Source organism: Alligator mississippiensis, chromosome 4 (assembly GCF_030867095.1).
Source record: "Alligator mississippiensis isolate rAllMis1 chromosome 4, rAllMis1, whole genome shotgun sequence".
Taxonomy (NCBI): Eukaryota; Metazoa; Chordata; order Crocodylia; family Alligatoridae; genus Alligator; species Alligator mississippiensis.
Genome location: NC_081827.1, coordinates 140673387 through 140688793, shown reverse-complemented (window position 1 = coordinate 140688793; position 15407 = coordinate 140673387). Strand labels below are relative to the sequence as shown.

The 15407-nt window shown below is 45.1% G+C and overlaps 1 protein-coding gene across 1 annotated transcript in view; it reads right to left on the bottom strand.

The window, feature by feature from the left end:
* The window catches only part of ANO2 (anoctamin 2), a 313194-nt gene that overhangs the window by 234655 nt on the left and 63132 nt on the right, over positions 1-15407 (bottom strand). Inside the window, exon 7 of the mRNA XM_019482201.2 lies at positions 10912-11010. Within this exon, the coding sequence (XP_019337746.1) occupies positions 10912-11010 (99 nt within the window). The remainder of the gene's footprint in view (positions 1-10911; positions 11011-15407) is intronic.

Genomic DNA, 15407 nt, shown 5'->3' with positions numbered 1-15407 from the left:
TAATAATCATAAATGTTGCCTTTGTTGTTGTGTATTCCTTTTATACAGAGAAAGAGAAAGGAGAGCAGAGAAAGAACCAGACACACACACACACACACACACACACACACACACAGAACCATGTGTACAAACACAGAGAACCAGAACACACCCAGAACAGACACATGCACACAAACATCCAGAACCAGACACATGTGTGTGCACACAGACACACAGAACCAGATGCACGGGTACATGGAGCCGGGATCCTGGGCCACTGGACAAAGTCCGACCTAACAATGCCCTGGTCCTGCCAGACACCCTGTGCTTCCCCGAGAAGCCAGCCCCCGAGCTGCAGCACAGCTGGCCAAGGCCCCAGCCTGGAGCCTGCCCATCAGCACAACCACCCACCCACCCCGCACAGCTATGCTCGCAAAAGGTACAGTGCTCCTGGCAAGGGGCAGCACTATCCTCATCTTGGGGGAGGCTGGGCTAGAGCTGGGCTCGGAGTGGGTGGGAGTCAGATGGGCTCAGCTGCAAGCCCTGCTGCAAGCAGTCTGGCCTCCATGGTTGGCAGCAGCTACCAGAGCCTGGGCCAGCTGCAGCCGGGAGGCTGCAAACAGCTGCTCCAGGCTCTAGCATCAGCTCCATACCAGCAGGTGCCCGCATGCCTCAGAGCGGACAGTGGGTATAGGGCCTGAGGCAGCACAGCCCTCCCACTTTCCGCTCTGAGGTGCACATACAGTTGTTTCCGGCATGGAGCTGATGCCAGGGCTGTGGAGCCCAGTGCAGCTGTTTGCAGCCTGCCTGATACTTGCTGCAGCTGCCCAGAGCCCAGGCTGGCTACAAACAGCTGCGCCAAGCTCCGGAGTCCAGTCATCAGCTCTGTGCCGGCAGCAGGGAAGAGGCCGGGGTTGCACTGCCTCAAGCTGATCCCCTACCATCTGCTCTGAGGCAAATGTGCACGCACCGGTATGGAGCTAATGCCGGAGCCTGGAGCAGATGTTTGCAGCATCCTGGCTGCAACCGGCCCAGGCTCTGGGTAGCTGCTGCCAACCACGGTCTGCCTGCAGCAGGGCTTGCAGCCGCCCAACCCCTGCTGGGAGCAGCCCAGGCTCCATGGCTGGCAGCAGCTGCCTAAGAGCCCAGGCTGGCAGTGGTGTGCTGAGCAAAATGGCCTCGCGTGCCATGCTTGGCATATGTGCCAGGAGTTGCTGAGCCCTGCTCTAACATTATGTCCCTGTCTGAGCTCAGTGGCCTATCAGCATGGTTCCTGCTGGAGCTCCGCACATCCAGTGCTCTCTCTGAGCTCATTGGTATGTCAGTGCAAGCTCTGCCTGGAACCATTGCTTTCACATGGCTCCAGAGCCAGGGCCAGGGCCAGGGCCAGGGCCAAGAACAGATGTTTTTACCAATATAATTGATTGGAAACTGGTCTATACCTATAACAGAAGTTCAGCATACACAGACTGGTTTAAAGATGGCAAAAACCATTCTAAGATTTGCCACCTTCTCACCCCACATCAAATGCATGTTCTGCTTGCTATGAATCTAAACTAAACTGCTTACAAAAAACCACATAACTTAGATCAATTCTGCCTCAGGCTTTTTGAATGTCTGTACCCAGCCCAGGAGGTAAATGCTGTTGCTACTCATTAACTCATCAGTAAAGGAAAAGAGAGGACAAAAAGTAGCAGTAGTGTTCACCCCCTAAACTCTGGAGCTCAGAGTAGTTCAGGCTCACAGTACACCATTATGTAAAATAGTTCTCAAGTGCATGCAAAGGGGAGGCAATGACCATCCATTCATGCAAAATAGTATTAATATATACAGGGCCAAAGTCAACAGAGACAAACAATAGAGCAGGTTTATCTCAAGGATAAAACAGTCAATAAAGTTGGGCTAAAAGAAAATAACAATGATTTCATAGATTTCATAGATTTCATAGACATTAGGGCTGGAAGGGACCTCGGAAGATCATCGAGTCCAGCCCCCCGCCCAAAGGGCAGGACGTCAGCTGGGGTCATAGGATCCCAGCAAGATAAGCATCCAGTTTCATCTTGAAGGTGTTCAATGAAGGCGCTTGAACAACCTCCGACGGCAGGCTGTTCCAGACCTTGGGGGCTCGGACAGTAAAGAAATTCTTCCTTATGTCCAGCCTGAAACGATCTTGTAGTAGTTTGTGACCATTCGTCCTCGTCATCCCTTGGGGCGCTGTGGTGAACAAACGTTCCCCTAGATACTGGTGGTCACCCCTGATAAACTTGTAGGTGGCCATCAGATCACCCCTGAGCCTGCGCTTTTCCAGGCTAAAGAGCCCCAGGGCTCTCAGCCTGTCATCGTAGGGTCTGCTTCCCTGACCCCGATCATGCGCGTGGCTCTTCTCTGGACTCTCTCAAGCTTCTCCACATCCTTTTTGAATTGTGGAGCCCAAAACTGGACGCAGTACTCCAGAGGCGGCCTCACTAAGGCCGAGTACAGGGGGAGAATGACGTCCCGGGATTTGCTTGAGAAGCATCTTTGGATGCAAGCCAGCGTTTTGGTCGCTTTACTAGCCGCAGCATTGCATTGCAGGCTCATGTTCATCTTGTTCACACATGATAAAATTGTGTCACTAATTTGGCATCTTTATATGTGCAAAATTATACGACAGACAGACGCAAAAATAGAAGGGGTTAGAGGAAGAGCATCAAACAGGAGGGTAGAAACCAAGTGGACAGTACAAGCTATACTACTTTTCCAATTATCCCCATATAAGACCTTGTTTCTGAACACATAACAGCTGTGCCTATCCCAGATACTTTCACTGGAAGTACACTCTTTTGCATCAAGCTAAATACGATTTATTACAGATGATTGATTTAATTCAACCAGTGACTGAATAGTTTTTGCCTTCACACACCTCAGGGGACCTGCATGTTCACAACAGACTCCTTCCCAGCCTGAATGACCTGAAAGGGCATAGACAAATACAGTGAAGGAGGGAAAATAAGTCTATCTGCAGTTCATGAACTGAGCAAGATGCAAAGTCACCACACTTCTAAAACCCTCAAGAAGCCATTTGTAGGGCAGGCCCTACCAGCTCAATACCTAGACCTAGGAAAGAACCTCTCCTCTATTTACCTAAAGCTGAGAGTTCCCTAACAGGTATGTCCAAAAACAGGCATGGGTATATAGAGGTATGTGGGGAAAGGGAACAGTAAATTAGGTGAAGTTAGTTGTCAGCTGGTTGGGATCTGTGGAAATGAGTGATGCTCTTAAAGAAGAAAGGGGAGCAGTGTTAGAGAATGATGCTTCCACAGTGAGAATCCAACAGGGCTAGTTGCTCAGATTCAGCTCCCTTATGGCATTACACATCTGGAATAAGTGCACTGGCTTTAACAGTGTTGCTCCTGATTTACACTCATGTAACCAACAGCAGAATTTGGCTTAATGTTTCTACTTCCAGTGTAGAAGCAATTGAGTGAAAACAGTTTTTCACAGACTCAAAAACAACCATTAGGGGTGACAAAAATGATTAATAACTGGGCAAAGAATCTAACATATTCTGAAAATAAATACAAGAGGAACAAACTTAGTTGCATAATATCACCTCAACAGCGTCTAACACAAGCTGAATGTCTTTGTCTGCAATGAAATTTTTATTCTAATTGAATATTATAACTGAAAATACTGATGAATACGAGGAGACACATTGCCCTAGATATTGTTTATTCTAGTCTTGCCATGTTCTAGACATTCCAGAGTTGCCTAGGAATTCTTCCAAGCAAAGCTCACCATTTTTTCCTTTCAAATTACTTCCATTTATGTATATGGGTTTCCATCTGCAATTGTATTTTAATTTAATTTTTTGCCTCCTATTAATTTTGATAATTCAGTCACATATACATGATTGACTAATACTGTGGATTGCACCATGTAAAAACTGAGCTTATTTAGGGTGCAGTTTAACTGTAATGTGTGTATATAGAAGAGGCCAAATATGTGTGTGTATGTACATAGCCTGTGGAATGTGAAGTAATTGTATTCAATAAATATACTTACTAGAATGGGCCATAGGAAGATATTTTATAGTACGTGCTATCTTGTTTAGACCATAAGGTAATTCTGAACATAAGTTGACTCCATATTTTCATTTTTAGGAACTTTAAGTTTTGTCCTCATATATGACAATATTCTAGACTAATATGCTTACAATATCTGCAACAGGTAATATGGTGAAAAGGTCAGGGGCTCAATTATATGCGAAATCTGTGTATAAGTGCAATCTTCATAATTCTTTTTGAAGGGAAAAAGTGTTAAATCAGAACAACACTGTATTTATGGTCCAGTCCAGCTGGTTTCACAGGTGCCTAAATGGGACATAGCTGAAAGGTTGGTATCTCAGAGCCAAAGACTGTTCCAGTTTGACCCTGTTCCATGAGTCACAAAACACAGTAGGCATTGAAGTTTGGACAGCCCTCTGTTTGGACAACAAAGTTGCAAAGGCACCTATGCTTGAGCACATTTAGAAGCTGTTCAGTTTGATCACTCAGAGCAGTGGTTTTCAACCTGTGGTCCATGGACCCCTGAGGGTCCACAGGCTATGTCTAAGGGGTCTGCCAAAGATTACTGTGATCAATCAAAAGTATGTAAATATCCACACTTACAATTGAAAGGGGTCCATACCTCCATTCAAAATTTCCAAAGGTGTCTGTACCTCCAGTCAAAATTTTTTAAGGGTCCACAAATGAAAAAAGGTTGAAAACCACTGACTGAGAGGCTTCACTCCCATATAAGCTCTTTCATGGTCCCGTATGGTGGGGGGAAGATATTGAAGTGCTCAGAAACTCTTGATGTGCCAGGCATGATCTGAGCATGCCTAACTGGCATTGACAGCCATTAAATTCAGCATTGAATTTAGCTACAGTGGTGGTGGTAGCCAGAAGGAGAAAGATTGAAAGGGAGCATGACTCAGTAGCTTAGTGGTTATGACAGTCCACAGGGAGGAATTATTTCTCTGTTTCACTCCCTTCTGCCAAAGTTATTTCTGTTTTTAACCAAGGAGTGTCTCATGGAAAATGCGTACAGAGTTCCCTTCTATTAAACAATCCTTAATTAGAAAAAAAAAAAAGAAAAATCCTGGAAGCATGTGCTGAAATGTAGGACTTCCCCTCCCAAAGGAGTGCCATAATCAGTAGGCTCCTTCTCACTTGCTCTCTTTCTGGTCCCATGACTCTTAAATTCTTTGCTGCCCTCAGTGGTCCAGCGTCAACTGGCAAGGTAAAAAGTGTCTCTCTTGACCAGACTGGTGTTCATCTGAGAAGGCACAAGATGTAGTTTTGAATACCCTGAGGCTGAGAAAGACTTGGACCCCAGTCCCCAGTTTCCACCATGCAAGTCAATAGAGGTGCCTAAGTCTCTGCAGAAAGGAACATACACATGTACATGAGCACATGCTCGCGCACACACTCACCAACCCCCTGCCCCCCCACACACACTTAACTATCTCCAAGTTCTTCCAAGCATTAGTTCACCCCCTGCCCTACCTCTCTTTATCCACTCTATAAAGAGGCCTAGGTGCCTTGTAGGTGAGGGGGAAAAGACAGACATGCAGCTATATTTTGGGTTGCCATCTGCCCCCCACCAGGGGCTGTCCATTCTTTATTGTTGTCCCTCTAGCATAGCCTTCTAATCCTCTCTCATGGGCATGGAGAACCAAGTCTTTCTGATCACTCCATATGCCTAACCCTGAAAAAATTGGATCACATTGCAGAGGGCATCTTGTTGTCCCCATTGCCTGTACAGCAATCCTAGGCAACTATGCGTGGTCAGTTTAGAGTATTTGCTCAGACTGAGGTGCCTAGGTTTTAAGTGTTGGGATGCCTAACTGTAGCTGTATCTGAGAACAAAACTGAATCTTGGCCCTTGATCCTCCAGACTGATCACTAAAGCATTCTGTAGGGATGCAGATTCATTATTGTAATAGTTTATGTCTAGTGTATTAACACATTGGAATGCCATTAGGTTGGATGCTATAAGATTGGCAAGCCTTTGTGTTGGTCAGTATGCATGCACATGGCAAGAAAACAGTCCTTACCCCCCAAAACTTTGAATTTTGCTATTCCTGTCTTTTTACTGACTGGTCTATTTGCCATTCACCTCACATGGAAATGACCTAGTATGCATTACTTTAATGCAGTCTTTGAAGCTTCTATATCAGTGGCTATATGTGAGTGGCTGTACTAAGGTCAAGGGCACTATATAAAAAAGCTCCGCTAGGAACTTGCACCAAGGCAGGAGATATTTCTGTCAACCCACTGGATCAGGTGAGCCAATCAATCCCACAAAAAAGGATTTGATTCCCTGAAAGAGGGATAAGAAGGGCCAGCACAGAAGGCGCCTGTAAGAAGGAAACAGCAAAAAAAAAACCCCACAAGAACAACCAAAAAAACAAACTAAGAAAGCAGCTTAGGTTGAAGGATTATTTTGGTTGTTATTGTTGACATTAATATTAAAAGCAAGTGTCAAGTGCAAGGTGAGTTTTGGACACTGCACTGTGTGTAATGTATGTGTATTTATGATTGTGTAATACTTGCTAAGGTGGAAACTGTTTGTGACAATTCACACTTTACCATCAGCCTGGTGACATTCAGTAAATAAGTAAAAAGAAATGAAGTCATGCAATTTAATAGGATGAGCTGGCCACAATGCATTCATAGAAATCTTGGCCAGGGCCTGTCAACTTAATTGGGTTTAACAGTTTTCCTTCCTTGCAGCTTGGCACATTCCTATTTGTCTGAAATGTGCTTGTCTCTGTAGCCCCAATTAGTTGGCACACAGGCAAGAACCAAAGAGCGAGGTTTACAAATGGGTTTTGCTGTTGCCCTGGAACCAGTTTCTGTCAACATTTGTCAAGGCTGATGGGTGGGTCTACAGCAGAATTTGTTTGCTTATCTGGGCTGGGAGCAACATGGTAGAATGCTAGAATAGTAAGCTTGCTGATTTGCATTAAATTGGACCTTTTTCTGTGAAGACATAAGCACAGGAGTGGTCCTGTTTGTATCCAATTTGTTTACACAAGAACTGTGAAGCAGGTTAAATACTCATATGCTAACAAGAAAAGTTAAAAATCTAGACCTGGGTCTTAAAAATATTCAGTGATTTTAACACTTACTTTTTAAAAGTGCATATTACCAACAGCCACCTCTAAAGGACGTCTGCAAATTCTAATTCTAGACTTTCTTCTTTAAGTAGCAGCTAATGCATTAGATAAACTAAGTATATTAATTTCTTTGCACCCTGTTTAAGAAAGGTACATGGGTCACATCTTTATGCTGCAGATAATAATGTAGTCTATTAACATACAGGGTTTTTATCATTAAAAACAAATGTTTTACCAGAAACAAATGTACACATGTAGTCAGATTCGCTCAAAAGAAAATTCCATATGATGAGTGGACTTTGTCTTGGGAGCTCTGGTAAGACTGGCGATCTGTTCTTTGAAATCACCTTATCTTATTTACCCATTAAACAATCTTGTATTGAAACCTTTTTCTTTTTTCTTTTTGGCTGGAAAGTTGGATGTTTGACTAAATGAAGAATTTCACAAAAAGGATCTGATTCCTTAAAGGTTTCCATCCTTGAGCTTTCTGACAAAAAAACCCAAGCAAACAAACAAAAAACAATCTAGCCCACAGGCTGTATATTTAACACCTGTGGCTTTAATAGATCTCAGATGAACACAACAATGGCATGGGCTACAACCTAGATGAAAACAATCCTTTCCAGTCTGCCTGGGGAGTGCTAGGATCCTAAGGACTGGAAAATCTCCAGGAGGTGACAAAGAGACAGAGGTCAGAACAGGAGTTTGAAAACATTAAGGAATAGAAAGTTGAGGGGGGAAAATCTCAGAAGGACTCAAAGTGTCTGGGGGCCCCAGAACAGTACCAGACAGAATCTGTACCCAGTATTGTGTCAGAAAAGCCTAAACCAGAGACTGGAGCCTAATCAGTAAAAAAAGCTTGCTTAGCAGGACCACAGATTTTACACTGTGATCCAAACACAGGAACTTGAGAGAGGGAGGGAGGGAAGGAGGGTGGGTGGGGAGAAGGCCCTGAATTTTCTTAGATACCAAAGCTGAAAAGAGGACAGCATGTCAACGTTTCAAACCCATTAAAGCCAATCTGGAGTCACTCAAGGTCACTGAAAGCAATATTTTTGTCAGTCTTCCCAGTCTTTACTGTTCACAATCTTCTCCTTTATGCACAGCCAGGGTCTTCCCCACTTTGCACCCCAAGCCTGAGAAAATCTCATAAAATTACATCATAGCAACTATTTTATCTTTCTTCAAATATTCCTAAAATTCACCTCTGTTATCAGCCCTATAAAACCTAGCCTGCTGACCATGGCTAGAGAGTGACTGTTCCTCTTCCCCCTCTCATCCTATTCCCTACTTCTGGCACCACATTAAAGAAAAAAAATACATGCAGCTGCCAATTATTTGCCAGGCTCACATTTTCTTGTGCATTAGCCTACATCCCACACATGCCATTTGTTTGGCCTCATCTAGACTAGAAAATAAAGACATATTTTTCAATCAAGGCACTGAAGTGAAGCTGTTTTATCTTGACCCCAAAAGAGTGTTCTAGCCACCTAGAGTTAAACTCATTGGGAGCATCACCACAAGCAAGAACATGTTTCCCCAGTGACAAGTAGCAGCAGCATAACTTGTGCCATTGCTACTTGTCCCTGGTGAATGCCCGTGCCATGCATGCTCCAGAGCCTGGCAGGTTACCCTGGGTGGGGTAAGGGAGGCTGGGGCCAGTAACTGTACTGGCCCTAGCAGCCTTGTCTGCCATCCTGGAGGCCTTGGGAAGCTGCAGCCCCAGTGCTCCTGCATCAGGGAGCCTAGCTGGCAGCCAGAGTGTGGGTCCAGTTGACCAGGCTCCAGTTTTGGGCAGCACATACTCCCAGGGTCAAGAAAACCCCGGGGAATGCCTGCGTGTGCAGGATGTGGCACTGCAGATGAGTCTGCAGTGCCACATACTGCACATCCATGCTCGTCGGCATGCAGCCACTGAGTTTAGGTATGGGTGAAGCCCAACTGATGTCAATGGGAGTCAAACACAGAGGCACTTCTACGAATCTCACAAGGCATACACCAGAAACTTGAGAGGTCTCCCTTTGAAAATGTAGTCTCAGGAATCTTCAGACTTCCTCTGCAAGCACTGAACTCTTCTCTGTCTTTGCACAGTTATCCAGCATAATAGGGCCCCAATACGAATTTTTCAGTACTAGTACAGTATTAACATCTGGTACCAATATTTAACAACTATAGTTGAACAGCAGTGGTTCTGGGGCTTAATTGAGCTTCTTGTGAAACACCTTGACCAGAGTGTTAAAAATAGAGATTACTTAACAAATTAAGATGGGATTTTCAAAGACACCCAAGTGATTAGTAGCCCATTTCCATCAGAATTCAATGAAAAATCTCAATTTAAAATCCAACCATAACTATGAAATCATATTAAAATATTTAATAATGTTAAACAAAAAGTTTGATCTCTCACTCATACTGGTTATACACCATGTTTATCATTGGCAAACCATTGATTTGAAGATTTTCTCCACCATGGCTCACTGATGGGTCTTGAGGTGACTTAAGAGTCCAATCCTTGACCCACAGGCCCATCCACAGAAGCTACAGATCTGTCCACAGGGGAGAGTAGGCTACAGGCTTGGATTCCTCTTTCTTTCCTTCTTCTGCTTTCTCTTCTCTACTTCAAATACAAGATGTTTTACTTTGAAATAGGTTGGTGTTTGGTTGAGGTTGCAGAACCATTGGAGTTGGCTGACAGCCAGCTCCTCCCAGCTCCAGATGTTGGCATCTTGTTTCTTAAGATATGCCTTCAAAGTGTCTTTGTAGCGTTTCCTCTGACCACCATGAGATCTCAGGCCATTACTAAACTGGGAGCAGAGCATTAGTTTTGGGAGTTGAGAGTCAGACATCTGCGCACACAGTCCAGTCCAGTAAAGTTGGTACTTGAGAATCACTGACTCAGTGCTGGTAACACTGGATTCAGAAAGGATGCTGGTATTTGTAATTATCTTCTCATTTGATGTGGAGAGTCATCACTGTTGATACTTCTCCAGGCTCTTAAGATAACAACAATAAAATAGGTCACCCACATTTCACATCCATAGAGGAGAGTGGGGAAGATGATGATGATTGTATTCTAGACCTGGATTTGGTGTCATTCCAGGGACTGTAATGAATTAAATCACATCAAAGCAGTTTCCCAAAAGAGGCACTTGAGTACCAGATCCTAGACTGAATTACTTCATCAATGTTCACTCTCTGAGGTGGCTACTGAGGTTGCAGGAAGGGGGAAACACCCCTCTAGGGTCTTTCTCTCAAAGGTAAGTCGGGGGGCGGGGGAGAGTTACACTCATGGCCCAGGGCAATTGAGCACTTTGGGCCTTTCTCTCAACATCAAGAAGACTAAAGTTTGGTAGGCTTCTCCAAAGACATCCAGCACCATCTGGAGGTTTTCCTCAGCATGCACAATGATGGTGCAATCGTGAGTGAGGCTGGTTGTCTTGAATACTTTGGTCTTTGAGTGAAAACATCCCAGATTGAAGAGCCATCCATCTGTTTGGCATTCAATGTCAATTCCACAAGGAAGGTGGTCCTTAATGAGAACCAAGATGACTGTCAAAAAAATAAAAAACAGAATTGGGGCAATGATGCATCCTTGCTTGACTCCGGTTACTGTTAAGATGACAAATGGATCTGCCTCTGATCCACAGGCACAGTCATTTGGTTGTGGAGAAGCCTCAGGACCTTGATGTGAGTGATGTGGAGAAGCTTCAGAAGTGAAAGAGAAGTCAGGCCCATAATGCTTACCTCCATGTAACACAGCTAGCACACAGAAGAGGCAAGGTGCTTACCTTTTTAGTGGGCATTTTAATTTTAAGAAGTTCTGCTTCTCGACTAAGCACATGCCAAGGAGCATGTATCCGGACAAAGGTCAATCCTTGGCTCTTATTCTGAAACAGAAGAGAGAAAAAAAAATGTATTTCAATATGGAAAGTTCAACTACAAGGTTTAATAATGTTAAAATGCATTGTAACTCACAGACCAGGGGCAGCTAATTATAGCTGAGCATCTTTCTGCTTGGGGGGGTGGGGGTTGATTCTTCTAAAATTCCCACGCTTTGTTGGATTGCCTTGAAATTTGATGGGTGAGGTGGTGGATGGTAGGTGAAGGGAGCTCTAAAAGGTGAAGGATACGGTTTAGAGCTCCAAATTTAGATTTATCTGAACCAGGTATTTTTGAGATATAGCCTCCATCATAACTGCATTTAAGTTTGACTGATTCTACCAGTCTGCTTTTGTGCATACATGGGGATTGGGTCCACAAGTGTCAGTCACTCCACCTTTGCCCCAGCTAGTATATGGCAACTGGTATACATTTAAGAAAACATGACTGAACACAGTACTCCATAAAGAGTTAATCTCTATAGATAAGTACCAAATGGTTTATGGTGAGCCTATGCTGACAGATTATGCAAGAGGGCCATTAGCTGGTCAGTTTTCACATGGCACAGGTTGCTCAAGGTACATGTTCTAATCATTAAAATCTGTAAATATACAACACACCCTGGGCAGGGATCTGAAAATTAAATGTAAGCATGTTGATATACTCCTCTGTTAATTTTCATTTTTGGGGGGAGAGAGAGAAGAAAGAAATGTAAGCTGTGTAGAACAGAAAAATCAGAAAGTAATTAAGCAATTCTTGAAAGGAAAATAAATGTGTGTGAATAGTGGCTACTGGGGAAAATGGAAAAGCATCTGGGACGGTGGCAATGGACAGAACTATGAACAGGGGACAAGCAGATGGGTGAAAGGGGAAGGGAGGCAGGAAGAATGGCTGGGAAGCACTGGGAATAAGGAGTACAGAGTCAGTAAAGGGGGAATAAAGTTGGGGACCCTGGCCAGTCCCCCATTCTCCCCTCCAATATACACATCAAAACCTACAGGGGATCCTCTCACTCCAGGGGCAGTTTGAGCCCCTCTCCTTGCCCCCCGCCCCCAAATGGGTGCTAATATCTAAGGAAACTTTATCCATCTCTTGGAGTTTTAAGATTCCCTCCCTCCCCTTAGTGTGAGCCAGGACCCACAGGAGTATGAGACCTTTATCTTTAAGGGCTGAAGGCAAGAGAATGTAAACCTCTGAAAACCAGGAAATACAAAGTTAAAGCACAGGTCATTCCAACGGGGATTGGGGATGTGTCTGGTCAGTGTGGAGGAAAGGGGCCCAGAATGATTGAGAGGAGCAATGGAGTAGGCCTAGGACATGGCTAGGAGGCCTGACTGAAGCGGGGGCAAGGAACCACCTTAAGTAAGGGGCATAATATGGCCTGGTGGTAACAGAGCTTATGCTACTTAACCAAGGAACTAAGCAACCTTCCAGCAAGCTGCTGCCTGTGATATATGTATGCAGATGCAGAGGGGTACAGCGTGCTGACTTGAATGGGATGGGAAGGGGAGGGTAAGCTGACAATAGTGATCAGAACTATATTGGGATTTTGTGAAAAGAGATGAAGAAGGAAATAGACACACCTGACTTGTCTCACATGCTTAAAGCCACAATCATTTGGAAGAGTTTGGCATATGGACAAGGCTGGCATAAGGATTTTTGCCACATTGAGCAAATAGCCAATTGCACATGTGCTGCCTGTCTGCCCAGAGTGCCATTTTTGCTGCCACCTACAATCTGCTTCCCTACATGGCTGCCTGTATAATTCTGTCAGCCCTGTATATGGACCAAAGGTTTCAATGCACAACCCTAGCCCCAATGCACCAAGACAGGAACTACACAGTATCCTTTAGCAGTACCCAGCCATAGAAGGTATCTCAACCACAAAACAGTATGACAGGCAAAATAATCAGTTCCTGCAGAAACACAACTCATTAAAAATGTATGAGAAATTCAGTGATACAGACATATTATTAATCCGGAGTTAATGTTGCCTGGTGGTATCTGGGCCTTTCCAGAAAGTCAAGTTCAGCAAAACAAACACAAAAGAAATGCAGACTTAGGGTTAAATGAGTGTGTACCTGAACTCTTCTTCCCCGGAGCTGCCACTGGAAATTAGCTGTGAATACTTCAGCTGCACTCTCTGTGTTTGGTGTAGCTATGCTGAAGTGTGAAAGGATTAGTTAGTGCAGCTTGGCACAGCTGTGATTTCTAGATGAGGCCATCTGGGAAGATGGCATCTTTCAGGGAGAAGCCATTCTTTCTGCCTGACCCCTATTTATGTGATCAAAGAAAAGAGGTGCATGTGTTCCTCAAGAGATCCAATACACTTCATCTGAGCACTAAATTGCTTAGGCTGTGTCAATAATGGGGCAAAGGAGTATCCTTGCCACAACGATTATGAGCAGTGAGAGATGATCAGTAGATCTGATGATGTAGTGCCAGATGGGATCATGTTCATTGTCTTGAAATATTTAACAATTGTAGTGTTTCTTCTGTGAAGCAAGCTAAGAATGTGCCTGTAGAGCAAGTGTAGGTATCTTCTGGTCATTACATTGCAAAAACAATGTGGTAATGTGTGTATTGAAGTACCACTCAAAGATGTCTGAGGGCATATTAGGAAATGGCAAGGAGATGCAACTACATATCTCCTTATATTCAGAAAGCTGAACTTTGCTATACTGGATGTCCAGAAAGGGCAGTGAGTTACTATAATAATCTATTACTACAATATTACTACTACAATGAAATTGCTACACTATTATTGTAGGGATGCAAATGCAAGGAAGATGTGCTTTTATATAGTTCTTCAGCATAACAGTACTTCAGCGTTTCTTTATTTTATACTGTTGTGAATCATGCACACAGTGTGCACATCTATATATGCTATTAATTCGACTGAATAAACTCTAACACAGTTCGCCCCAGAGTTTATTGCTCCCAGGCAGTATGTTTACATGTGCACCCAGGACCGTAGCACATTGAGCAAAGTCAGAGCAGTCCTGGCTGGCTGTGAGGCCAGAGGGTCAGCCTACCAGTCTGGAGTGCTCTGACATGGCTCAGCAGGCTGCGGAGGGGCTGGCTGGGGCACGAGGGTGCTTCAGTGTGGGGCTAACCGGCAGGCAGCCCCTGGGTTGTAGCACCCTCGTGCCCCAGCCAGCTCCATCAGTGTCTATATGTGCATCGCAGTGGAGTAAATAATACCGCCTCAGAATAGTACTTGTGTTGACAAATACTAACCTACAGCAGCCATTATGAGTTTACTGTGGCCTGTAGATACTGAGACTATTACAGGCAGAGCTAATAAGGCAACTGCAGTAAACATCTCATGTAGACGTATCCAGTGTGTTTACAGCATGTTTCAGTAATGATACAGCACTACTGCAATAATTTCTGCAGTCATGAGGTGATAGAAAAAGTTGGGAAGGCACCTCAGAATACATAAGAACATAAGGAGGTCTATACTGGGCCAAACAAATGGTCCATCTAGACCAAGGTGGCCAAAATATGGCCTGCAGCTGGATCCAGCCCTCTAAACTGATTGGGTCCAGCCCATGGGGGGCACCTACCAATTCATAGGATCCAGCCGGTGGCTGCCTTCATGGTACTCTGGACAGGCGGAATGGGTGGAAGGCAGCTGGGAGCTGGAGCTGGAGCCTTGTGCACTGGGGTAGGAGCCGCCCGGCTGAAACTTCCTCCCTACCCGAAGGAGCACAGCAGGAGGAGCTGCCACTGGAGGTGAGGGAGCCAAGCAGCACCCAGGTGGCTGCAGCCCCACCAGAAGCTGTGCACAGTGGCCTAGAGCAGGGCCAGTGGGTGCAGGCTGGAATGTAATGAGGGTTGCCAGGGCAGGTGGGGGACTTGACTCTATGTGGAGCACCATGGGGGCAGCCATGGACCAAACTACCCAGGAGAGCTCTATTGCACAAGACCCCTGCCCCTTCTTCTCTCCCCTCACCCCCAGCCAGCTCTGAGAACGTAGTGCCCAGGCAGCCCCACTACACACACACACATATACATGCCCAACACCTTTCCATACTGTCTCACACACCCCACACACACACACAATGCAGGGGTGTGCAGGGAGCAGACTGCAGTTCTGTCCTGAGCTCAAGCCCTGGCCCTGCACTGTCACTGCCCTGCAACCCCATCCCATGATCTGGGTCTCACCAAACCATCTCACTCCCAAACACTGCTCCCTGCCTACCTGTGGCCCTATTCCAAATAGGGAGTTTTGGTGAGTTGTTGCGGCGGGGGCAGGGGGTGCTGTCCCAGCCCAGCACAACTCATCAAAACTCCCTATATGGCCCCTGGGCGCAAATAATTGCCCACCCCTGATCTAACCCAACATCCTGCCTCCATCAGTAATAAGAGTGGGTGATTTAAAAGGAAAACACTGAATCAT